General features: G+C 41.8%; 1 protein-coding gene across 4 annotated transcripts in view; it reads left to right on the top strand.

The window, feature by feature from the left end:
- FGF12 (fibroblast growth factor 12) overlaps window positions 1-26,933 on the top strand; it is a 513,666-nt gene that overhangs the window by 240,158 nt on the left and 246,575 nt on the right. The window contains exon 1 of one of the 4 annotated variants that reach the window (XM_037039926.1): window positions 12,535-14,643. The exons of the other annotated variants lie outside the window; for them this stretch is intronic. Within the exon in view, the coding sequence (XP_036895821.1) occupies window positions 14,445-14,643 (199 nt within the window). The 5' untranslated portion in view covers window positions 12,535-14,444. Of the gene's footprint in view, window positions 1-12,534; window positions 14,644-26,933 lie in introns of those variants that run through there. 4 annotated transcript variants of the gene reach the window in all.

The following is a 26,933-nucleotide window of genomic DNA, read 5'->3' as shown; positions in this document are numbered from 1 at the left end:
TTTCATAATCTATAAAATGAGGGCATTGGCTTGGGGGATTTCTTAGGATTCCTTCCAGTCCAGTTCTTATGCTCAGTGATTCCATATCTAAGTCTTTGTAATGAAAGACCACTGCTTTTATTTTCCAAATGATCCTAAGGAATAAAAAGGATAAGCTGTTTGCCCAGGATCCATCAATAAGCAAACAACACTTATGCATTAAAGTGTGAAATCCCAGGGTCACTTAGTGACTTAGTCCTGTGTGACGTTGCTCTTCCAGATAAATACTAATACTGTGGTTCCCAAAGACTGAGTCCCCTGAAGAAGGAATCAGAGGTTGACATTTTATGGATGCTGCCAGTACAATTCTTTTAAAGTCTTCCACACCTTTTGTTGGCTCTAGGAGAACTGGTTAGCAAAGCCCTACACATCTAAGTTACACAGATTATGCAACAGGGGGCTCTCTAACAAAGAGGAAAATTAGTGAGATACACATTTAGGCTTGATTCTGCTTCAGAAGCAGAATAAGCCTTGCTTGCAGTTTTCGGGGAAGCAACCATGAGATGCAGTACAATGGCGGGGATTATGAACTCATGGGCATGTCCGCACTGAGGATTACTTTTTGATGACTCCAAGACGGCAGTGTGATATTGGAGGGCTAGGGTTCTGCCTGACAAAGGCAGCCATACCGTGAATCCTGGTAAAGCATTCTGAGCAAGCACAGGCCTGCCAGCACCTGGCCCTTGGTGAGGTTTTGGACTGAGTGATAAAGAAAGATAGAAGAGGATTTGTTCAGCGGATCAGGGGAGACTGTCAGGCCTGGAAGGAGTCCGTGGAACCGATGTCTTAGCATGAAGAGAGCGTCCCTTTGGAAATTGACAGATTTAAGTCCTGCCTGAATACATGTACTCCTCTTTCAATGTTTCGTGCTGTAGTAGGATAATACAATAATAATGATAATCCCTGTCATGCTTATCCCACAGGATTATTGTGAGGATCAAATGATTGAAAACACTTCAATCCTAAACTGTGATAGGACTTTTCTCAATGTCATCTCGCAGGTCCTGCATACCCTCAGCCACCAAGGAAAGGAAGCCTGGCCTGCTCCCAGCCTCTCTCCGTTGAGAGCGTTTCTCACATCAGGTTTTCCACTCTGCCCAGCTGCATCTTTCCTTCGCATGCAGGGCAGTGAAGAAGGGCTGCTGCGGTCATCACTGTCTCCAGGGCATCACCCTTCCTTCCCCAACTACCGCCAACCGGTACCACATCACTGGGAAGTGCCTGATTAGTAAGAGGCTAGACTCATACTTCCTGTGTTCAAATCCTGGTCATTCCATTTACTGGCTTATAACCTTAGCCAAATTGCTTAACTTTTTGTTCCTCTGTTTCTTCACTGATAATTATAATACCTCCTTCATAGGGCTCTTGTGCGAATTAAGTAAGTTGATACATACAGAGTGCTTAGACCAGTTCCTGATAAATCATTAGCACTCAAAAATATTTGCTTTAATCATTATTGCTTTTATCTGGAGTTATAAAATAATGCTTTGCGATAAAAGATAACCAGTCGAATTTAGTTCTTCGGGGGACTGAGGGCATCTAGCTGTGGGCCAGGAGGTAAAGGCTAACCAGTCACTCTCTTTGCTTTAGTTAACTACCTGGAAGTTAGAAGGGAGGTAAAAGGAAATACCCTAGGTTGTTTTATATAAGTAACACAATGTTGGTGAACATTATAGTTAGAATTGTAGAATTTTAGAGAGGTAAGAGATCTTAGCATTCATTTTGTTTATCTCACTTAAAGAATGAGAAAATATTCTCATGAGAAATGGAGACAAGTTTCCATATTGAGTAAATAGCCTGAGAATGAGATTTGAGCTCAAGCTAGGAGTAGATCTATTTGTAACATATTGCTTCTGTTGACTCTCTTCGTGGTAGAATTGTCTCTTTCTTGGATATAAGTTATTATAGAACTGCTTATTAACAGTCATCTAAGATATTGCACACAGGGGGAAAAACTCAAACACCTCTGAAATTTTCACATGATGGGAACAGCTTTATTTTGTATTATAGCACCTCGGCCACTACAGACCACTTCATCATTTCTTATTTCCCCTCCATCACCACTTGGGTAGAGACAGAGGGACCCGGTTTGAACTAGAGTTGGGAGAATTTAGCAGCTTCAGAGAGTGCTGCTGGGATGAGAGTCATTTGTCCTCATGACAGCATTTGCTACAGCTACAAATGTTCTTTCTTTTAAGTATGTGATCACATTGCAAACATTGTCTGTACCTAGATTATATACATTTTTTTTCTTGTTTATAAAACCTAAAAGTAAATGTCACTCTTGGTTCCAGGACCCTTCCAAGAGTAACCTTCCGTTAGAGGACTTAAAACAGGTAGATCCTCAGTTATTCTTTCAAAATTTTCTCTTCGCTAGATGAGTCAACTGATGCAGAGGTTAGATGACCCTTCCGTGGACAAGCAACCTTCTTCTCAAAAATGCCTCATAGTGGAACACATGCTCCCCCTCCAGTTTTGAAGATAGTACTGTGTATAGAGTAAGTTAAAAATTGTCAAGCAAGAAACAGTGTGGCCGCCTTTCAAAACTCCTAAGTTCAGGGGTGTGACAACTGTCAACTCACCATCCAACACTTGTCCATCTTCCTCACCGTGCTTTGGAACATTGAGTTAAGAAACCATTTTGTAAGAATGTTTCTCAGTTTTTAGTAAGTTTTCTCACATTGCTTCAAGTTTTCTCCCCTTGTGATCATCATTATTTTTTCTCAAAAACAAAATCAAAGACACAACGTTGAAAGCTGTGAGTGTGTACCCAAATTTAAATATGTCCTTCGCTTCACCATCCATGGAGTCCCCAGGCTTGCCTTTGATCGCCGATAGTGGGAATGGTGGATGGAGCACACGGTTGCAACTCCAGGCCTGTCGGTATTTGCTTCTCACACTCCGTTACAAGCCCACGTTTTACTGACAGAAGACCGTTGATTCAGGGAACTCCTGAATATAATTTACTCAGGGAACTCTTAATATAATTCTTTGCCCTACTAACCATTTTCCTTTGGTGCTCTGTTCACCTTTAAGCTCATTAGCTTTGGGTTACTTTAAAATCTCTTACTTCAGTATGGGGTCTTTTCTACACAGGCGCCTAGAAGGTCAAAGACCACGCTCCACAGGATCCACTGTGGTTTTGATTAATCCCTTGGGGCTTTTGGCACTGCCCTTTCCTGGGGAGCTTTCCTCACTTACATTTTAATAGGTTCATATGTTTTCTTTTTCCCACTCTAAAATGCCACAACTCGGAGGAATATTATCATTTGAGCTTTTCAGTGGTTCGTGTAGAAGCAGAGCCTTTGATCAGCAACGTCAGCCTGTGCAACACACATTGATACCATATAAAAGAAGTGTTAGCCTTGCACTTTCTTTGCAGAGTTGTCTTGATATGCTTTCCTTGACAGTCCGCCTTGAATGTTGAATCTTGCTCCATTCTGCTGTTATTTTTTTCCAACTAGCAATCAGTTTCACCATTCATTCACCCTTACCTTTTCACTTCCTTTTAAAAAAGTTTTGGCAAGTTGCTTTGGAGGCAATGTATACTGATTTTGATTCTTTCTCCACCCTAGCAGTGCTGACTGTAACCATTTTATAGAATATCCTTCTCAGTTCTTGGGCCACTCCTCCTGCCCCGGTGCTCCTCATCTTGACTTGATTATCTCTGATGATGGGCAGTTCACTTCCCCATTGTGCAAAGCAGTCTAATTCATGGTTTGTCTGCACTTTCTTATATATCACTGCTTACCTGAATCCAAGTTTGCCTCTGGACATACAAGATACCTCATTCTTTTTTCAATAAGAACACATCAGACATTTGAAGATAGGCATCGCTTTCCTCAATTTCTCTTTCCCAGGCTCTGGTTATTAAACTAGGACTTCAAATGAGGCTGTGATCCCTAGGGAACAATAGTCTGATGTCTCTGACTTAGATTCTGAGTGGCCTTAAGTCATGGCTTCTCTTAACCCTTTTAATGCTTCAGTAATAAAAAATGCTCATCTTATAAATTCATATTGTGGATCATTTAAAAACAGTAATGAAGAGAGCTTTGGATGGGGAGTCACCTAAGCTAGATTGGAATTCTTGACTGGATCCAAACTTGAGACAACGAATTAACCCTTCTCACCTTTAGTTTTCTCATTGTATATGTGCTAATAATGTTTGTCCTATGGGATTGTTGTGTACAGAGCCCAGTACTGTGCCTGGTGCATTGCAGTTTCCTGGTAAACATTAGTTTCCTCTCTTATTCCTACCCTATCCTTCCTCTCAACCTCTTCACCATCACTGTGGTCTTAGCATATTCAACCAACCAGAGACAAATTTCGGACATACTTTTTAAAGTCTCTTTTCATATGTTCTTTAGCTAATCAACATGTATACATTATCTAGAATGACCTGAGGACCTCATGGAATCTCTTCTAGATAACACCGCAAGTTAAATAGTAATACCCTGTCCAAAACATTACAAAAATATTATCTGTTCCTTCTTGGTTCAAATACTCTTAAAAATATCCTTGTACAATAATCCTATCTGTTTCTGGACATCTGAGCAGTGAAATACGTGTTTACATCTATCTATCTATCTATCTATCTATCTATCTATCTATCTATCTATCATCTACCCACCTACCTATCTATCTTGGTTTAGATTTCATAAACACACAGCCATCTATACCAATGTCCCCTTGACTTCTTGTTGCTACATATGCTGGGTTATTGTGCAAAATTAGGCATGGGAGTAATGTTTTATGTGTGATTGATTGTTAAGTGAATGATAGAATTTTACTAAGTGCTTTTATTTATCATCCTGGAATTGAATACTTTCTTGTTTTCCTCCTCATTATTCTGAAAGAGAGCTTGCCAGATATTTTCTAAATTTTTCATTTTGTGCTATTCTACTTAGTCTGACAAGAATTTAGAGATTTTTGCATGAAAGATATTATATTTCACCCATCCAATCACCCATTTGCTTATTCATACTTATTCTTGTTTCAAAACCAGTGCTATGTTTTCAGTACATTTTTCTAATTTATCTAGGTCCTACGTAGTTAGTTTACAGGCAGATAAACCTAGGCTCAGGAAGAGTCAGTGACTTTATGCAAGGAAATACTATTTACTCTAAATTGTTATGCTTTCTATTTTACACAGCATTTTGAGAGAATTCTAGAAACTCGCAGTAGAAATGACCTTACGTATCACCTTGTTCAACCCCCATTTGCTCCCCTGACAGTTTTCACTGATCACTGTGTGTGCATTTCAGTTCTTCCCATCGAAATCTTACTCAGTATCAAAACTTGTGACCACAGGATCATCAGGGCCATTCACTTACTGTCATTTTCACAGACCCCAGAACCATGTGCATAGAGAGGACAAAAGTACAAATGTATTACAACTTTAACAATATAGCCTGAGTGCCAGTCATGTGCTGGGTGCTGTAAGAGGCTGCTATTTCTACAAAATCCATTCCCTGAAAATTTGGAGTCTAAAATTAGAAATGGGAGCAACCAAGAATGGTCCATGAAGAAAGCAGCTCCAAAAGATGGGTGACAGCATGGATTTAAAATTATCAAACCATTTAAGGTCATTTTGATAATATTCTGAGACTTTAAAAATTGACTACTCTTTCTATATGATGTCTTCCTATTGTTTGATCTCTTTTGTGAGTGTGTGCACTCATTTGTGTAAGAGTGTGTGGGGGGAGAGAGAGATCAGAACTGAAACTATAGGCCCAAAGTTGGGTGATGGGGGTTAGGCAGAGTATAAATCTAGGTACCAGTACCCTCTCAGGCTATCAGGCTTTAGTAGGTAGATAGAGTTAAGGGAGATAGTTTTAGAGGTATTGATAAAACAAAATGATTTACAAGGAAATGAGGAGGCCACTCTTGAGTTAACTGAGTTTTCTTCTTGATATTAGAGTAAGTATTTTCATTTTTAACTTAAAATGATGGATGGATGAATAAATTAAGCCATTTGAGTACTTATTGAGCATCTGCTATACACTAAATGCTACTTCAGGCCCTGGAGGTGGAAAAGTAGGCAAAATAGACAATCTTTATGCTTTCTTCAGTTTTATGTCTAATGGGACTCCTCTAAGCATATGTCTCTTCTACAGATAAGGGTGTCACTGGATTGGTGACTGCGGAAATCAGAGAAGGGCTAAAATGATGGGGATTCCATTGAGGCAGGGCTTTAAAAAAATTTTTTTTAAGATTTATTTATTTATCTTTAGAGGGGAAAGGAAGGAGAGAAGGAGAGAAATATCAATGTATGGTTGCCTCTCGTGAGTCCCCTGTTCGGAACTGGCCTGCAGCCCAGGCATGTGCCCTGCCTGGGAATCAAACCGAGATCATGTGGTTCACAGGCCCGCACTCAATCCACTGAGCTACACCAGCCAGGGCTTGAGGCGAGTTTTGAAACATCCTCAAACCACTGAGAAGAAGCATAACCAAGAACCAACCATGTGGTTCAAACCAAACCAATGTACATTTTTTTAGAAATGGGAATGGAGGAAACGTCATTTTATCCTATTTCTAATTTTCCTAATTTGTGTTTTGATTTAGTTTCTCTGTACTTTTCTTATGAAGCTTAACTTGAATTACTGAACTAAGGAGGAGGGCGTTTGGAGGGTGCACTCTCGGAACCAAAGGTTGCCATCTTATGGCCAAGACTGGGACAACCACCACCTTAGCTCCCTGGGTGAGAGGCAAAACAACCGAGGGAGAAGGTTTGGGACACTTGGATCCCCTTCCTTCCAACATTAAATGATCTCTTCAAGGTCATTCATCAGATGTGAAACCCTACTAGGGGAGCACTAGAGGGTAGTCCATGAAAGGGTAACATTTTCATTTTTCTGTCTATGTGATCTTAGTTAGGATATGAGAAACATTGAAGTCAGTATGCCTGGATTAAAGTCATAGATCTTCACTCATCTGTTTGGTGACCTTGGGAGATTATGTCACTTATTGGAGTGTTAGATTTTCTGTAAAATGGGTTATTATTATCTCCTTAACTTTACTCACAAGGTTTTGGAAAATTTTAGTGAGATAACACATGGGAAGATGACTACTAAATATCAAAACCTTAAATACTGTATAAATGCAAATGATAATTCCTTTCTTTATTAATTCTAATACATTAATATAATTGTTCATGTTACCATTTTTTATTTATATACAGTGTGTGTGGGCTAAACAAATACTTTTATTCCCACCTTCTAAGTTCTTCTAGTCGACAAACACAGATTAATGGGAGAAAATCAAATTTTAATATGTGCATGTAGGGAATTTATAGGGAATTTATATAAGCATGCAGGGTATTCACGTAAACATGAAAATACCAAAACCAGTGAGATAATATTAGGTTTATACAAGGTCTATCCAGAAGGTATACAGCCATATAATATGAAAAATAGAGGCATTTATTGAAGAAGATACAAGACACAAGAAACAATGTACATAGAACAATTAACACCTCAGTCTCCTTCAAAGTAGGCACCTTGGGACCTCACACAGTTCTCTCAGTCACCATCAGCTGCCCTATTGTATTTTCCTGAATCTCATCTATGGTCTGAAATCTTTTCCCTTTCAAAGGTGATTTTAGCTTTTAGAAAAGCCAGAAGTCGTGGGGTGTCAAATCTAGGCTGTAAGGGGGCCGAGTCACCTGGGCGATTTGATGCTTTACTGAAAAACTCTGCACAAGATGCGATGTATGAGTGGGTATGTGGTTGTGAGGAAGCTGGCAGTCATCATTTGCCCATAGTTGTGAGCTTCTGAATCATCCAAATAGTGTCTGTGGAGGAATGTTTAAGCTTAATGCAAAATTTGATGCAGATTTGTTGCTCTGCTCGCTTATTCATTTTGAGTGTGATGGCCACACAGTACACATGCTCACTCAATGGCGTCTACCACCCCCACTGACTAGTACAGTGAAGTCATCATCGTTCACACATGTGCATCCAGGCCACTCTCCTTCACTGATAGGTTACATTGGTCTCATGCAAACTGTTCTTGTTATATTAACAATGGCCGGACTTTTTTCTGGATAGTCCTTTTTATATCATTTTGGACACATGAGAAAAGTAGGGGAAATGTTCTTAGATTTCAAAAGTAAACATGGACAATTTGGGGTGGCTGAGAGAATAACAAATTCCTGCTGGGCAATTTAGAAACAATGGAACAGAGAGGGGGTCTGTTTAACAGGCCCCTGCTTGGAGCCTTACCGTCCACCGTAATTAATTCCATTTAGGCTAAGGTGAAAATGATATTATTTCCTTCCTGGATCAGCGTTTGGGCAGGAAGTGGGGATGAAAATGGGGAAAGTGTTCTGTCTGAGTCTTTTGCTTATTAATCATCAGCTTAAACTCAATACCCTAGAAGACTGTTTTGGGGTGGCAAATGTTGGTCTCTTTCAAGTGTATCATAGAGATAAAAAGAAAGCTCCAAGAGTACATTACCTGGGTTACATTTGAGCTCTACTAGTTCTTAACTGGGTGACCTTGATAAAGCAACTTAACCTCTCTGTGCCCCAGTTTCTTTATTTATAAAATGAGGATAATGGCAGAAATTACCTCAAAAGGGTTGTTATAAAGATTCATTGTATCCATAATTGCAGTGCACTTAGAATGGTGCAGGGAGCTTAGCAGTGGCTCACATGAGTTATATCTTCTATTTCTCATCAAAAGAGACATGCTCTAAGACACTGACAAGTTCTCTACTTAAGCTAAAAGGATGCCACCCTTAATGTGTGTTATGAAGAAGAATTAGTGTATTGTCTTTCTTGTTTGGAGAGATAACCCAAACCAGAGGGAAACATATAACATGTAGTGATTCAATTGTTGAACTGTTGAATAAGGCACCATAAATAAGTTTGTTGTACAAAGGAATTCCGAAATTATTAGAAAGTAATTGTGCTTTTGCTGACCTATTTTAACTGACAATCTGGCAGAGGAAAGAAGATGTAAGTATAGTTACTGTATGGGATAAAAATGAATGGAGAAGAGGTCTTCTGCCCATCAAACCTGCTGCATGAGAGCCTAGTGAGCTAATTATTCACCAGACTTGGGGTCAGGGTCCTGGTCTCAGAGAGAGATGATGTATGAGCAGAGCTAGGCTCCTTTGTGTTCCCAGCAGACAAGGACATTGACGATATCCCACTAATAAAAATTTTGTCTGCCATTCAAAGTCAAGGTTAATCATTCATTTCAAGTTGATTTCTAGCCTTCATTAAATGCATTACGTCCAGGAGTGAATGATGATGTGTATGAATTACAAGGTATGTTTTACATTCCTTGAGCCTTGCAGTGGCCTACTTAGATAGGTACTTGCTAGTTTCATTTTCACTGATGTGTTTTGCATGTTGTACTAAAGGGAGACTGAATAACTTTTCTAGTAGCAAACAGCTAGTGGGTGATTAAGAGACAAATAAGGTCACGATGGCATGAACTGTAAGCTTGCGAAGGGCAGGGAGAATGTAGAAGTGTACCGAGTTACCCTTGGTAACCCAGACAGCCTTGGATGCAATCTATGCCCAGTTCAGTTTCCAGTGAAAGACTACAGTGGTCCTGATGATGTGATTTGGGACACATGGCCCATGAATGAGGGAAAGACTACTAAGTGTTGTGGTTGTCATTTTAACATACGGAGATGATGACGACTGTCCATGTTTTACTTGTTTGACTGGAGGTCAGAAATATAAATATAGCTATATACTTATCTTTTCAATGTGTATCTGGCAACTTTCTTGGAAGTAGTTTAAATTGTTTCCACTCATGCTATCTTCAGAATTGTGAAGGGAAATTCTCGACTTTTGCAAAGAAAGGTAGCCGAAAAGTCAGAGCATCATTATCCCTGGGATATTGTCCTTGAAAATAACCTGATTGTTTTACCTAAATCATCAGGGGGCTGGTTTAATCTCATTCCTGACCCTAAAATACATAGATATTGGAAGTGTCCTAGTAACCATGGAGGAAGACTTATGAGATTTAATGGCCGAGGGAAGAAGTTATGGATTTCTGGATATAAAAATTAAATATTGCTTCTACTCTCAGTGACCCTGTACATAGGTCCTACATAACTTCTCAAAGTTCCCTGCACTTACCTCTTTCTCTCATTGGGGAGATGGAGGAAATGGTGCTGAGGAAGACTCAGAGGGCCAAACAGCTGAGAGGCACTCTAACAAGAGCTGCCTGAGTGCAAGGGAAGAGGTGAAGTCTTTGTGTCTAATCAGCACAGGCTTTTAATAGAGATCTAAAGACGGGAATGATGCCGCTTTCAGAATGCTGGCATTTATTGTTTCCATTTTGTTCCTTAAATACCTAATGTGATGCTGTCATGTCAAGACAGAGAGGAGAACTTCAAACAGCCACCGTTACCTGTATTTCCATCTTTTCTCCCATTGCCCTCTTCTATCTTATGACTGCAACATTTGTTACCTTCTGCATCAAAACATCCTTAGTCCTCATAACCTTACAGAAAAAAATCAACTCACCCAAAGATTAGAGAACATTCATCCTCTTTCCAGAGCTTCTTCTTCTTCTTCTTTTTATTTGAGTGGAGGACAGGGTGGGGAACTGCAGTTTTGGAGAAACCTGTTAGATTTTGAAAGTCTGAGTTTATTTCTCCCTTCTAGTATTATCTACACTGAATATATGTATTAAACTTTTAGACTATGACTGAAAATCTTGTTAAAAAGTCAAATTCCTGGGTTCTACTCATAAAGTTTTCTCTTTCATGTTCAGAAAAACCATCAGGAATCTGCATTTTAAAAAGCATTTGGGAAGAATAGTATGCATTTTCTTTAAAAAAGCAACAACATCATCATCTCTTTCACTCATCTGGTATTTCCCAGTTTTCCAAATGCTCGCTGTGCGTGGATGGGAATGATTATCACCATTTCGAGCATAAGAAAGAGACTTGGAGTTTAGCAATGATTTTCTCATCATCGCTGATGAGAAAGGCCTCACTGTACATCCACCTCTTGCCTATTTGTTTAGATTCCTCACCTTAGCTGACCTTTTCCTTTTTGGGTTTTTAAGTGAAAAAGGCAAGGAGTCCCCAAAGCCAGCTAGTACTGTCTGCCTTCCCCAAGAACGCCTGCCTTACTCAAGAATGAGACAGGTCTTCTGGGAGCCAAGGAAGAAAAATACTTTTACCCATGGAATGTGGACATTTGCATAAGTGGTATAATGTTACCTTGATTTTAAGGGATGACCCACTTGCCCCATCCAGGTGCTTTTGAGAATGCATTCACCTGTTTTGTTCTATATTATTAAAATTCCAAGTTCTCTGTCCTAATTCAGACAAACTAAATTGCTTCAGGGGATGTGTGCTCTCCAGTGACAGCTGGGATTCCCCCTTGCCGGCACCTTGCTATTTAATCCTCCTTCCAGCTGTCTGCCCCATAAATCCTGCTAAATCCACGAGTTTGTGAGTACATGTGGAGACTTCCTAGAGCATCTCCTGGTTCACATCCATTTTCAGTAGCTTTCAGGGCCTGTGTTTTTCTTGCCCTCTACTAGGGTGGTTCCAACATACACCTGTTTCTGCTTGGAAATCATCCATGTAGTCTATGGGCACTACCCTGGACACTTAGCCAGGTTTCTGTGACTGGGAGGCAGGAGGGATATTTGCAGACAAGTTGAACAGAGAGTTTAAATATAACCGGTACCTGCTTCCAGACTTTGGCACAAATGGAAGATGATTACACCTTTTGTATTCCCAAAAATCTTTCATGCTGCATTTTAACCTGGGTGACATTCTCTCCTCTGCCGAGTTTCCTGTAACATCCAGCAGGCATCGCAGGCACTCCTGGAGACCCGACCCAAAGCGTGGTGTTGACTGCCCTCGCCCACAGTCACCCTCTCTCACCTTACCTCCATTCTCCCTTGTGCAGGTTGCTCACTTGGTCTCTCATTTTAGAGACTGAGTCCGTTTTGCAGCTTTCCAGATAGAATCGAGAAATCTAGGTTTAAAGGAATCAGAAACATTTTTTCCTGTTCCAGAATGAGCTAGTGGGGACCAACCTCAGGGCCCAAGAGGCCGTTACTTTCTTCAGTGTCCACTGTCTTCCTCCCGAAAGAGATAATTATCTCTGCTCTAGGTTATTGGAGAGAGGGCGGACTGCCTTCTTTGAGCTCCCCTACCCCTAACCCTTTCTTTGCACAGACGCTCAGGGTCCTTCAACCGGTTTGTGGTAATGTTTTCTCTTGGGGGAGGAACTGGACAGAGCAGACCCGAGCTGCAGTTCCCTTGCTCTGCCTGAGCATTTCTCATCCAAACCTCAATCACGTAGGATTGCGTAGAGAGGAGAAAAGGGGAGAGACAGAAGATAGAGGAGGAGAGGGGTGACAGGAAGGAGGAGGAGGGAGTCTGGGAGCAGAGGGCGCAAAGGAGGGGAGGAGGACCCGAGCACGGGGCTCTTCCTGCGCTCCGGGAGCCGGGCCCCCACCTGGCCCCACCTGGGCTCTCTGGAGCTCTCTAGAGGGTGGGCTAGCAGCGCAGGAGGTACTCCCACCGCCACCCGCTCTTGGTTCCACCACCGTCTCCGCAGCAGTCGTCTTTGCCTGGAGTTTCTTAGGGAGCTAGCGCTCCAGCCCAGCGTGCAGAGCCGGCTGGGAGGCGTTGATGGCACCCGGGAGCTGGTTCGGCTCTACGTTCCCAGAGCCCGAGCCCGTGAATGGGAATCCAACCTGAGGGTCCCCTCCGGGGCCTGGGTCTGCAACGGAGGGCGTCTCGCTAGCCAGTGGCTCTGAGCGTCCACCCTCGCAAGTTGAGCGAGTTGCCAGCAGCCCACACCTGCCTCCGGGCCTGTGGGGCCCCAGATTCTGCATCCGGCCCCAAGGACCCGGGTTGGACGCTCCGCTGCCTCCTGCAGTTGCCTCGGGCGGCCCAAGGGCCCCACCTGCGCCCCAAGCACCGGACCATGGTGGGCAGCTCCTGTCGGGAGCCGCAGCTACCTCCAGCACCTCTCGCCCGCAGCCAGCCCCTGCCCCACCCGAGCCGACACGCGGGTGTTCGCAGCGAGCTGGTCACTTCTTCCCCAGCCGGAATGGGTCACGCCGGACTGAGCGATCGGCCTCGCGTCCGGCGGGTAATCCCCCTCTGATCTGCCGCCTGTGAGCTATCGACTGCCGGGCGGCGCGAACCTGGGGGGCGGGGGGCGCGGAGATGACCTGATCGAGAGCACGCCAAAGCGCCCTCTCTTTCTTTGCTCTCTTGCTCCCCTTTGAGCCTGTACGGAGACTGGCTCTGTGCTGCGGCCCGGCTGGACCATGGCGGGGAGCTCCAGTTAAAGGCGTGTGGGCGCCGAGCTGGAGAGGACACCTTCAGGATCGCCGCCTTTTTAGGGGGCTTATTTAAACTACTGAGTCATTCCAAATTTAGGATTCCCTAAATAATCACCAACTGTGCCCGTCTCCTGCAGACAGCAAGCGGAGAGAGAAAGAACACCTGCTCTTTGGGACCCCGGTCTCCCCTGCTCCCGCCGCCCGCGGGGGTTTCTCCCAAAGGGCTGCTTAGCCCTCGAGGATCTCCCTCCCTCCCTCCCTCCCTCCCTCCCTCCTTCCTTGCCAGTCCCTCATATTCTCCCTCCACCCCGGCTTCCTGCTCTCTTTGCGGTGCTGCCCTCGGGGAGTCGCGCTCCCTTGCCGCAGCTGGAAACAGCTGCGCCCACCCCACGCCCGTTCCCGACTCCGGCCAACCGCTCCCACTTCGCGCCTCTCGGAATCGGAGGACGCAAGCGGCGCGATGCATCCGTAGACCTCACCCCGCCGGGAAGGACCGCCTAATCTCCAGAACTGCGGGCCGCAGGGAGTTAAACTGCTGCCTTCCTCTCCTTCTCTCTTGCGGTTGGTGGCTTGTTCTCTAAAGGAACGTTTTATTCACTTTTTAGTATTTTCTACCGGGGGCACGCCACCCGCCGTGGTCCAGACTCTGCTTTGTAAACGGGTTTTATATGATGTGTGTGTAGATATACTTTGGACACCTTACAACGCTTGCGCCTCTCCAACAGGGGCACGGCTTGTTTTGGACACCTTCCCCTTCTACTTGGTACTCCGAAGGCAGTGGGACCCAACTGCCCACTGCCCCTTGGACGCCGATCGCCTTAGGGTGCAAGTTTGGGGTGCAAGAGTCGAGTTAACAGGAAGGCTCCGGAGCGCCCCGCCCCCGCCGCCAGCGGTTGGGGAAGTTTACCTCTGGATTTATACACGTTTTGTCGCCGCTGGCCAGACTCTGACTAGCCTTGTGGGTGCCGGGTTTTCAGAACTGCAGCCTTTTCACATATTAGCACTGCTTCCCGCGCCTGCCCTGTCCCTCCAGGCCGCCGAGGTCCTGCCCTCGCCCCGGTGGAGAGCGATCCCGAGGGCGCAGTGGAGCCCGGGGCCTGGGGCCCTCGCTGAGCAGCTATGGCTGCGGCTATAGCCAGCTCCTTGATCCGGCAGAAGCGACAGGCGAGGGAGTCCAACAGCGACCGGGTGTCGGCCTCCAAGCGCCGCTCCAGCCCCAGCAAAGACGGGCGCTCCCTGTGCGAGAGGCACGTCCTCGGGGTTTTCAGCAAAGTGCGCTTCTGCAGCGGCCGCAAGAGGCCGGTGAGGCGGAGACCAGGTCAGTAGAAGCTCGGACCACGGGCTCCCCTGAAGCTGACATCTCTTTTCCCTTCCTCAAATCGCCTGGGAGCACCCAGGGACGAAAACCAGGAACTCCCTTCCATTCGCTCCCCACCCCCCTCTTTCTTACACCTTGTTCAGTCGCCCTCTGTCAGTTTACAGCTTCTTGTCCCGTATTTAGGAAAACACTTTATACCTTGATGTAACTATGGTTCGTCTAGGCTGAGAGTTACACGCATGGTGTTCCTAGTCCCGTACAGCCTGTAGAGTCCTTGAAGGCAGGGACTGCCTGGTTCATTCTCTCCCCCACCTATCTGTCCATCTTCAGTCCGTCCATCCATCCAATCATCCATCCAGGACTTATATTACCTCCTAAGGACTTAAATATAAATAAACATTTTCTCTCTATATTTCTCATAATAGTAATAGTTCTTCATACATACTAGACACTTAGTAGACACCAAACTTACATTTATTCTCTTTTTCTAACTCTTCTACCTCCAGCAACACATGATACCACATCACGTAGATCTTTCCATCAATTTCTCACCTCCCCAATTCCCTACATGCCCTTTCATTTCCTCTTACACAGACCTAATTTGCCTATGTTCTACCCCAAGTACTCTCATGGTTCCTGAGGGCTCTGCTCCTTAACTTTCCCTTCCTGTCACTCCCATTCTTTGTACACTCACACTTACTTTTGGGACACTAAGGGAAGCATACAGCATCTGCAATTTGGCTTCGGGAGGGTGAAGAAAACTTTAGACTTATTAGAGATGTTTTTTTGGCATAAGCTTTCCGAAGCTGATTCTCTTATTTGGCCTTTAATTAAAATGGCTGGTATATAATATGTGTCTGTTTACAAAGGGAAATTGGATCCCTTGAGTTTCAGAGTGATTATTCCCAGCTCAGGCGGGCCAGTGTCCCAGCTGGAGAGAATGAAAGCAGAATTGCCGAGGTCTGTGCTTCCATCACACTTTATTGATCCTCTGGCTGTGGTGGGCAGAGTCATTTGCAATCTGCAGATATTCTGTCCTTATAGTGAACAGCTGAAAGGAAATACTGGCCAGAAAGAAGTCTTTCCTTCTGTCGTTAGTTAACTAGTTTAGGTTGGCATCTCTGCAACACTGTGATGTTCTCCTGGGTTCCAGGAGTGAGGTCATTAAGGTGAGGAAAGCACTTGAAAAGTTTGGACACTTGGGAGTCAGAATTAGTTTAGAAATTTGGGATTAATTCTTGTGAAGAAGCCATCTCACCTTATGTTTCCATTGGGTTTTCATGACATTATTTCTGTCCTATGGACTCAGTTTCTTCCTCTGTGATGTTTATAAAATAGTAAATTTCAGGAGTAAACAAATCATTATGATCCCAGAGCAAGAGCTACTAAAGTCTCTGTTATTTTACATCCAATTAATATAACCTGTTTATTTCAAAAGGTGAAGATTTATGCAAAAACTCGAGTTATCTCTGCACAGTGAATAATTCACATCAGGGGAAAATAAAATCCCTGGTATCGTGCAGTGATTGTTTGGGGGCCATCTTTTCTCAGGGCTTAAGTAGTCTACAAGGAACTTCAAGCCTCTGAATTCAATGTGACCCATGTCTCCGTGTCTGAAGTATGTTCTTGCACTCTAGTGAGGATAATTATGTGATATTTGTGAATAGACCCTACTCAGCCTCCTTAGTTCAAAACAAGGTAATAAAAATGACAGGTGGATTGTATTTATGCGTGGATAAGATAAACTCACCTGATCTTTTGTCCAAGTTGATTTGCAGAAGAGCTATTTGCATGGCTGAATTTTGCATAGGGAAATAGCTTCCTGTGGCTCTTCTCTTAGCACCTCATTAGGACATAGAGAATTTGAAGGGATTGCTGAGTTTATTGTTTTCTTGTGTTCATTTAATCTACTCCTCTTTTTCATGTACTCAGTGTACATCTTGGCAGAGAGGATCCTGACTGGTGACTTCCTTTAGCTGAGGTGTCACAGGAATAATCTGACGGAAAGTTGACAGTACCTGTTAAGACCAGCTCAGTGCCAAGGCAGCACGCATGTATCTGCTCACAAGGGACTTTGGGTTGCCGAAGCTTCGCTTAGCAGAAGAATGGGAGTGTGGGGTATGGAAGAGCATTTTGGGAAGATGATAGTGTGCTGGTATCATTACATACAAAGCCAAATAATTAATCTGTTGATTTTCTGTCAACAACCATGATTCACGTAGCATGGGATGAGCCTATTTATAGGAAGATGGCACCTTCCACATCTCAATTTCAGAGAGGACTCTTTAACTGGATTGGGAAGAAGTTGCTAAACACCAAAAAAAAAAAAAAGCTATTTGAGGGAATCTGTTTTATAAGCACTTTGATGTTCACTTAATATTTGAGTTATTCTTGAACTTACTAACCCTTCTAAACAATATCCTTGTGAAAACCAGACTGAGTCACATATGGCAAAGTGGTCATGTTCTTTTGACCAGACTTCCCAGGGACTGAGGCTGAGACAATAAAACTAAGTCAGGTATTGGATGGGCAAGGCCACGGTTGTATTTCTGATTTCAGGTCTGACACATTCAGTGTCTCTCAGCCTCTTATTTTAGCTCACCAAGTTTTGGTGTGTATAATATTGAGACTTTATAAACGTCGTGGGAAGACTGAAATTACGTGGTAAAGGTCTCAGAATTCAAAATCATGACATTGCAGAATGAAAATGTGAGAACCAGCAGGGTGGACCTCACATCACACAGTTCCAAGGCCATGGCTCACATCAGGTACCCTGTGCATGGCATCCCCGGAGCACAGCCTGTGGCTTAGCCTGGATCGTGCAGAAAAACTGTCACTTGGGTGAGAAACCCTAGAGTCAGGGTTGGTGGTTTACAACCAACACACAACATACAAGGGTGCACAACTATACTGTGGCAAAATTGGGACGAGAACTAGATCAAACTGATTTTTCTCACCTGGCTCTTTGTAACACAGCACAAAAAAGTGGTATGAAGAGGAACTAGGTGTCTTCTCTCGAAGGATGAAAAAAATGTTGTGTATTTTTATTTTTGTTACCATTAGGGATTACTTTGGTTGTTGTCATTATTATTTTGCAATTAGAATAGGATCCCTGGCTAGTGTGGTTGAGCGGATTGAGTGCTGGCCTGAGAACCAAAAGGCTGCAGGTTTGATTCCCAGTCAGGGCACATGCCTGGGTGGAGGGCCAAGTCCCCAGTTGGGGGCATTCGAGACACAACTGATCCATGTATCTCTCACACATCAATGTTTCTCTTCCCCTCTTTCTCCCTCCCTACCCCTCTTTCTAAAAATAAATAAATAAAGTCTTTAAAATATTTTCAAAAAGAATAGGAGCAGGGCAGGATAGAGGAGGTTAGTGGACGGAGGCATAGGCTAAGTCAGGCAACTGGGTTCTAAAACGACCATTCCTTTGCTAACTGCGTTACAGCAGTAAATCCACTTCTGAGGACACACACAGCACAGGAACAGTGAGCCCCTTAGGTATTGTGTGAGCCGTACATAGCTCTTTGGGAGTGAGATGTTGGGAGACTTTAAACTAGCAAATTAGCCTAAGTCATTTTTTGTTCACTTTCTAATGAAGAAAGAAGCATTCTTATGGTCATTATTTGAGTCATTGTTTATGTGTGAAATACCTGTACGAGCCAGACCTGCTAGAGTATTTGCTTACGTGTTGATGCCACTAAATTTGCTATATCTAGACTATTAGTACATCCATAAGAATTACATGGCTTACTCATTTCCTACATTTTTTTACTCTTGACTAGAAATACTTGTATAGAAGATTGCCTTCAAAAGTATTTATGTTCTGACTCGGAAGTTACTACAGGTAATGTTTAACACTCACAATTAAGAAGGGACAGGTTTTTATATTGTAGTCTCTGAGTGTCAGAGTGGCCGTGAACCTGGGATGTCATCCAGCATCACTCTCTCATTTTTCAAATGAGTGGCTCTCTGGAAATAAAGAGCAACTAGATAAACCTAAAACTATGTCTTTGAAGTGAGTTTTGTGTTTTTATTATTTTTCTATAAAATTTAATTTCTCCTCTCAAACCAGAGCATTAAAAAATCAACCACCAGGGACAATCCCTTGCCTAAGTAAGGCAGATGTTTTTCATAACTGAAGTATTTAGTTTTATATTCCCTTTTAAAAAATGATGCAGTATATTTACATTGAGTGGATACAATAAATCAAGGAAGTCATCATAATTTTTGCTAAGTTTTATTGCTTTTCATTGTCTGTTTTTCTGAGTTCATGTTTGTAGTGTATACAAGTTGTGGTTATTCAGAATCTGTCAGTATTCCTCCAAATTGTTTTGGTGGATGTACAGTACTTAATGGTGCACTCAGTCAACATTTTATTATCAAACACATCCATTTCAATAGATGAAGGAACATGACAGAATATCAAAAAGAAAATTGACGAAAATAGGGAAATGATGCTTACTCATGTGACCTATGAAATATAATTAGATTTTTATAAACAGAAATAATTTCAGTTCATATATACATCAGGAATAGATTCATATAACAAGCGATGTGTTACATGTATAGCAAACACTTTTATTTCCTCTTTTAAAAGTATGACTCATGTCTGAGCTACCCAGTCGGCTTGATCAAATATTTGGCTTGTTGTTTGTTAAAAACAAAAACAAAAACAAAAATTGAAAAAAAACAAGTTTTTCTCTTCAGAAACCCACCCTCAGGGTTAAACTGGTATTTTGCACATTTTTAATCCTTTTTTCTACAATAGTGCATTTCCATTGACAAGTTAAATTTTTATTGTAAGGACATTATAAAATAGCAGGTACTGTGATCTCCTGATTTCTCTCATCCTACAGAGACCTCATCCAGCCATGACTCAGGATTAAGTCTTTAAAGTTTTAATGAAGTTGATATTCTTGAACAGAATTAGAAAAACAATTTACAGGAGATGAGGTAGTCTTTGCATTTGAGGAAGCAAGAGAAATACTTTGAGGATCTTTAGAAATTAAAGGTTTGTGTCATAAAATTGTATTTTAAAACTATAGTAGGCTTACTAGGATTGCACTACATTACTTTGTTCCAGGTGAGAGCATGTTTGTGTATGAGTATTACATACACTGTTGATTTGGTTTGGAAAATGTGTTAATAGTGGTTAATTTTTTATTGTCTCTTTCTTGAGTGCTTCATCATAATGTATATTAGCTATTGACTTTTCCTCCTAGAATTACTATATATATTTATGAAGACTCTCAAAGACAGCCTCCTTAAACATAGGGGACCCCTGTAATATACATTTTGGATTCTATTAATGGTCTACCCTCCGCACTGCAGAGCTTTACTTGTCCGGAGGAAGATGCGCCACAGCTAAAGGCCTCCAGTTCCGAGGCCACCTTCTAAGCATCTATGAGAAGGAGGAGCCTTAGATGCCAAATATCTATAAATTAATCATATATACTAATAACTCTGAAATAAAGCAACTAACTATTATATGACTTCAGGATTTACAGATGCTTCACAACTTTTGCCCCTTTAGTGTTTTTTTTTGGTGTTGTTGTAAAATTTTATTTATATTTTACTTATTTCTTTTTTCATTTTTTGTATTGTTGTCCAGTACAGTTGTTTCCATTTTCCTGCCACCACTTCTCCCACCCCCCAGTCCTTCCCCACTTTGGCTTTGTCCCTGGATCCTTTATACATGTTTCTGGATGACCCTTCCCCTTCTTTCCCCTGTTCTTGCCTTCCCCCCTCCCCTCTCATTACTGTCAGTTTTTTCTTTATTTCAATGCCTCTGGTTATGTTTTGCTTGCTTGTTGGTGAAAGACAAATACCATATGATCTCACCTATAAGTGGAACCTATTCAACAAAACAAACAAGCAAGAAAACTATTTTTCTTTTTTTAAATTAAGTTTATTGAGGTCATATTGGTTAATAAGGTTAGGTGAGTGTCAAGTGTATAATTCTATAAGACATTATCTGTGTAGTGATCCACTGACATAGTTTGCCCCATCTTTGAAATAAGAAAACTAAACTTCAAGGTGGCAGAAAAGCTTGTTCAGGTTCATGGAGTCAGGAGCAGGCTAAGTTGTCTCAGGACTCCCAGGCTTACACTGCTGACCATCTGTCTTTATCTTCTATCACCTTTAGCTAAGAAGGCTGAATCTGAATAACTTAATTTGATTCAAAGGTAGAAAATGGTTGTCGAGGGGAATCCACTGAAGTGTTCAAGGAAGTGTGGAGTGTAATGGCACACTTGCTTTGCTGTGTGTCTGATCTAAGAGCCTGTGGGGGCGGAGGGTCCCTAGTGCAAAGGGCTGGGGAGGTTGAAAGACTGGGGGAGGTCTTCAGGCCAGAGCCGGAGAAGGGGTCCTGAGCCCATGTTGTTCCGGGCTGGTGTCAAGCTCCTGGTTAGGATGTCCCTCTGCATGACCAGGACCTAAGAGATGTCAAGGGGTGACACTGGGGCACCTAAGCACTCCCTGCAAGACTTGGGTCTGGAGGGGCAGACTTTTTTTGACTGTAAACATAAACAATTGCTTCAGATGTTTTTGAATGTAAAGAGGTTAATATCAAGGCCAGGAGAGTCCTGTTGCATTTCATCTTTTTTTTTAAGTCATTGTTTAAGTGACCTCAGTTTGCTGGTTCCTAAAATGAAGATATTGTCTGTAGCATTTGTACAGGAAATGTCTCTTTGAGTAAAGGTTTGTCTAGCACCCAATTCCAGTGGGGGTGGGGAAGGCAGTTCCCACACCAACGAAGTCTCAGACACCAAATGGGAGTCTTACAATGAACTCAATTCTGACACCACCTAGCTGAAGGTAGTGTCAGATTCTTCAGGTTCAAGGCTCATTCTCACAAGACAATTCCCCCTTCCCCAATTCAGACACCTTATTGCAAGTTCAGGTTGTCACCCATGCTTTTCACCAACCAAATGAGTATAATTAGGACCCTCTCATTGGATTTCAGAAGCCAGTTAGTTGCAAGTTCAGGTGGTTGCCTGAACTTCTGACCAGCTGATTATAGATCGGAGGTTCCCATGACCCCCTCCTCAGGTACAATTAATTTGCTAGAGTGGCTCACAGAGCTTGGAAAGATTTTACTTCCTAGATCGCTCCTTTACTATAAACAATATAATTCAGGAACAGCCCGGTGGAAGAGATGCTGAGGGCCAGGTGTGCGGACAAGGTGCAGAGCTTCCAGGCCCTCTCCAGGAGTTCCGCTCTCCCCAAATCTCCCTGTGTTCACCAACCAGGAAGCTCTTTGAACATGTCCTTTTTGGGTTTTTATGGAGGCTTTGTTCCATAGGCATGACTGAATCATTGGCCTTTGGTAACTGATTCCACCTCCAACCCCTCTCCCTTCCTTGAGCTGTGGGTTGGGACTGAAAGTTCCAACCTTTTCAACACTTGGTTGGTTCTCCTGGCATCCAGCCTCCATCCTTAGTTTTGGTCCAAAAATCACTTCATTAACATAATAAACACATCCTTCCACTCTCATAACTTAGGAAATTCCAAGGGTTTTAGAAGTTCTGTGCCAAAAACAGGGATGAAGGCCAAGCATATATTTCTTGTAAATCACATGAGGAAGTTATTTAAGCTGAGTTCTGACAGATGAGGCAGGCAAAGAGGACAGAAGAATGTTCAAGGCAGAAGAGAACATCTTGCGTGAAGATCAAAGTGAGGGGTTCTTTTGAACCAGCTGAGGTGTAGCTGGAATAGCAAGAGCTAAGGATATAGGTGATGTTGGAAAGATTGTCAAGGGCAGAGTTGGGCCGAACCTTAGAGAGATTTCATAGTTTAGTCTGATCCGAAGAAGAGTTAGAGGTAGAGGGTGATATAATGTGACTTGCATTTTGAATGGGTGCCACGGCTTTGGAGAAGAGAATGGATTGCATGGGGGCCAAAATAGGAGCAAAGGAATCATAGGCTTTGAGGGCATCAGTGCTCAAAGAGGGGTGCAGCGGCCCTGGGAGCAACTTGGGAAACTTTTCAGTGTGTTACAAGGTCAAAACTATTTTCATAATGACATTTAATAATAACACTATTTATTTCTTTTTTTACTCATTCCATCATAGTGTTTATTAGAGTTTTCCAGAGACCCCATGATATATCCACAGTCATCTGAAAGGGCTATTAAATTTTCTTCCATTTGCAACCACATATCAGGTTATATTTTCATACTTCAACCAAAACAACATGTAGTGAGAGATTAAGTGCAGAAGCAGATTTGAGAATTTGGCTGATTTATATTAAGTCAGACATTAAAGGGATTTGCAAACATCTAAAGTATTCTTTCATTTTTTTTGTTTGAAAATAAACCATTTTGTTTCATTAAACCATGCTATCTATGTTAATATTTAATGGGCTTATTATTATTTTTATTGAGGTATAGTTGGTATGTTATGTTAGTTTCAGGTATACAATATGAGGATTTGATATTTACGTATATTGCAAAATAATCACAATAAATCTGGTTATTATTCATCACCACATGCAGTTACAGATTTTTTTCTTGTGATGAAGAATTTTTTTTCTTTCCAAATCTTATAATTTTATCACTATTGGCCACAATTAAATTTCAGCACCTGTCCTTAAAATAAATGTAGAGATTCTTAAGAGTCTTAATATTAGATTCTTATTTTTTTTCTTGTGATGAGAATTTTTAAGGTCTACTCTCTTAGCAACTTTTAAATGTACAGTATACAGTATTATTAACTATAGCCACCATGCTGCAAATTTACATTATTTTTAATAAATATTTGAAAAACTTTACTGTAATTTCTAACCCAGGAAGCACTAAGGTATAAGTCACATAAACAAAAGCTCTCTGGTGTACTCCCTGATTTTTAGGAGTGTAAAAGGACCCTGAGACTACAGAATTTGAGCACCAGTGATCTAGGCTATGAATAATGTTGACAGGAAACGTTTAGTCAGTGGCTGTGGATAAGAGAAGAATAAGGGTAGTTAGAATGAGTAGAACCTGATAATAGATAGATATGATTCACGATAAGGGGGTCCTGTGTAAGCGGTGGCTTTGCTGAGATGGAGGGGAGCTAGGGAAGAAGCAGGGTTGATATGGGTCAGATAATATAATTCCTAAACTACAAAGCAGTATAAAACGCTAAGGTGAAAAATTGAGTAATATTATTTATTGTTTAATTGTTTTACAACATGATAAAGATCTTGAATATCCCGTCATGAGTTCATCTGCTTTATTCTTCAGATCTCAAGGCAACATTCTAGGACACTCACCCTCCTTCATTAACCCAGGGCTCTTACCTTGCAAGGGTAATTCTATAAGGATTTCTAGGGAGAGAAATAATATTAAGTAAAGTAGAAAACCTTAATAGTTTTTCTAGTATTTTAAAATTAAAACAAAGTATATTTACTCTCTAATATGCTTCCAAAGACATTTGACTGGTTCAGCCCTGAATATGTCCTAAATGTGACTTTCATATGTGTGGCTCCTGGGTGGATTTCATATTTGAACTTGGACCAAGGTCATTGGTCTTTGTAAAATCAAGTCACTTTTGAGAAGGCAAACAAAAAGTCTTCCTTATTTGTCTGCCTATTGTTAGTCATTTGATTAATTTGTGGTATTTAAATATTCCCTGGCTCCTTGCTTTTCACCATACTTCTATAATGCCTCCTAACTGGAATTTAAGTGTAGACTATCTTTTCTTAGTGACTTTTCAGGTGTTTAAGTCTTGATATCAAACTTGGTTTCCTAGAGAAAAAGGATGACATGGGACAAATTGGATCTGGGGTTGAATCACACAATGTTAGAGTTTAGAGATTATATAGGCCAGCAGTATTCAGACTAGCTGCAAAATGAAATCATCTGTGAGTTTTTAAAGTGTACTAATGCCTCATACCCAGGAAATTCAATTTAGTGTGTCCGCTTAGGGCCTTGGACATCAGTTATCAGTTTTGTTTGTTTGTTTTTAGGCTCCTAGGTGATTCTAATCTTCAGCCAGGGTTAAGTTTCACTGACCTGTTCTAGTCCCATTATTTCATATCATTTGACTCTTCAAAAACAAACAAACAAAAAAAACACCCTGTCCGATTCATTAGTGCCTTTAGGAACACACACATTCATGATGCCTAGAAATTATGTACACCAATTTTAACTATAATGGTGATTCCTTCCTGTTGCTTGTTGTTGAGTCTTTCAGGTGTCCAGAACCTGAGCCTCATTATGTGCTATGTTTGTGTGCCTCATCCTCCTGATTAGCGTGCGGGTTCCCAGGGACAGGACCTGTGCCCTGTTCCTCACTGGATTCTCTGAGCTGAGCATCCCACTTGTGTCCCTGCAGTTCCTCCATCCCTGTTAAATGAATGAGTAAATGATAAGCCAACTCATTGAATCTTACTTTTATTGCAAGCCTTAGAGGAAGAGGATTCTTAAGTTAGTGTCCCCAGTTTTCACATAAGGATGCTGAGCTCTAGGAAGCGTGGAGCTTCTCCAGAGTTTCTCAAGTTTACAAGAGTAGTTTGTAGAAGATTCTGGGTTTGAACCTAGGCTTGTTGTTCCTAGTCTCCTTTTTTTTTAGTAACACTCTGCCAGCACTGGAAATGGATCTCAGTTTCTTTCTGTGAAAAATAGGAAAACTACATGAAAGGACAACTAAGAGCCCTTTTATCATGAGAAGTCATTAACTAGCCCCCTCTCCCAGGAGAAGCACTCTTGACTAGGGACATGAAATACTCATCTGCTTCCCGATTCATACTTGCACAGGAAGTACAAAAATTTTTCCTACTCTGCTGTTGAGGATGTTCCTAACTGTGTTCCATGGATTAATTACCTGCAATGTGCTATTAAACATAGCTTGTCCAACTTACCAGTCTTTATTTCTTTTGACCTCAATTTAGGCCTACTTTCTTTCTTCAATGGCATGCTTTAGTGTCTTAGACATTTTTAGGACCAAGGTCAAAAGGGGACTGAAATGAAAAGTGAAAAAGATCCAGAAGAGAAAAACTATGAGATTACCTTATTATAAAAAGAAAAACCAATAAAAATATCTAGAAGATATATATGTGTGTATATATATATGTGTGTGCATATATATATATATATATATATATATATATATATATAATTGCTATTGATGATTTAAATATTGTATTTTAATTTGGGAGATTCAAAACATTACCCAGATCACCTTCATAGTACTGTAGAATCAGATAATATTCCTCAAATAATTAAGAACCAAGTAAAGCATTTAAATAAGTACTAAAACATGGATCTATATTCACATTGCCTGGTTAGAATAAGTGTCAGAATCTGTTTTTATGCAAATAGCTCCAGCTGAATCGTCCACAAAATATCCATTCCATTTGTGATGTTATATTGGAAAGAAGACTTTAAGAAAGGATAGCCGCCCAACATCACGTAAGAGACTAGAACGGAAAAAGGTTGGTTGGTGTCTGAGTAATTATTAAAAATGATGGAAAAGAAGAAGAATCTCCAATTCCAAGAAAACCAAGTTTCTCCCTATGGAGAGAGCAAAAACAGTGGTGTCATCCTGTTTTGTTTCTTGAAAAGGAGGACTGAAGTGGCTTTTTTCAACCAGAGCATAGCTGTGAACAGGTAATGGGCAAGTCACATGCGAGGTGACGGTCCAGAAGCTCACAATTCTAGGAAAGGAAATCACACTGATAGAAACTCAGGCTTCCTCTATAGTTCTTTTCTTGTGGGATATCCCCCTGAGAGACTGAAGAAGATTTACCTTCCCTTCAGAACAGCTCCTGTTTGCCTCCTTGCAGAACCTGTCTTTTCCCAACATGTCCCAAGGCCTGGTCATTATCTTCTAACAGCTTTTGCTTGGTGAAGTCATCAGCAGCATCGTGGCTGGTCTGCAACTGCATTCTGCAGCTACAGGATCCTGAGAGGTCTGCATACTCCTCTCTGTCCACCTACAGGTCATAAGGAAGGCAACACTAAAAAGGAGATTCCCTTGAAAATAATGCTATTCCTAGTGTTTACATGAAATTCCCTTCTTTGTGGTGTTCATGGGTTGCACTTTCTGTGTTTCTACATGGCTTCTTGAGTAAGAGTTTCGTTCATCATGGTTCTGCTAATGGGACCCCTGTCTTGGCTGGGAACCGGAAGATGGCAGTTCCTTGGCCCTCTTGTTTCTTTCACCGGAACCATAGTCCTGCCCACTTATTTTTCCCTTGATAAGCAACCCCATTCAGTCTGAAGCTTTTTTCTTTGGAGCTGGTGGGTGAGGCTGGTGATGCTGGAGAGCAGCAAGCTTCATCCTACTCGATTCATTACTTGAGTCCAG

Source organism: Sturnira hondurensis, unplaced genomic scaffold (genome assembly GCF_014824575.4).
Source record: "Sturnira hondurensis isolate 20B ecotype Veracruz unplaced genomic scaffold, ASM1482457v3 Scaffold0000396, whole genome shotgun sequence".
Lineage (NCBI taxonomy): Eukaryota > Metazoa > Chordata > Mammalia > Chiroptera > Phyllostomidae > Sturnira > Sturnira hondurensis.
The sequence above is the reverse complement of the archived record's forward strand: the minus strand, read 5'-3'. Positions and strand labels throughout refer to the sequence as shown.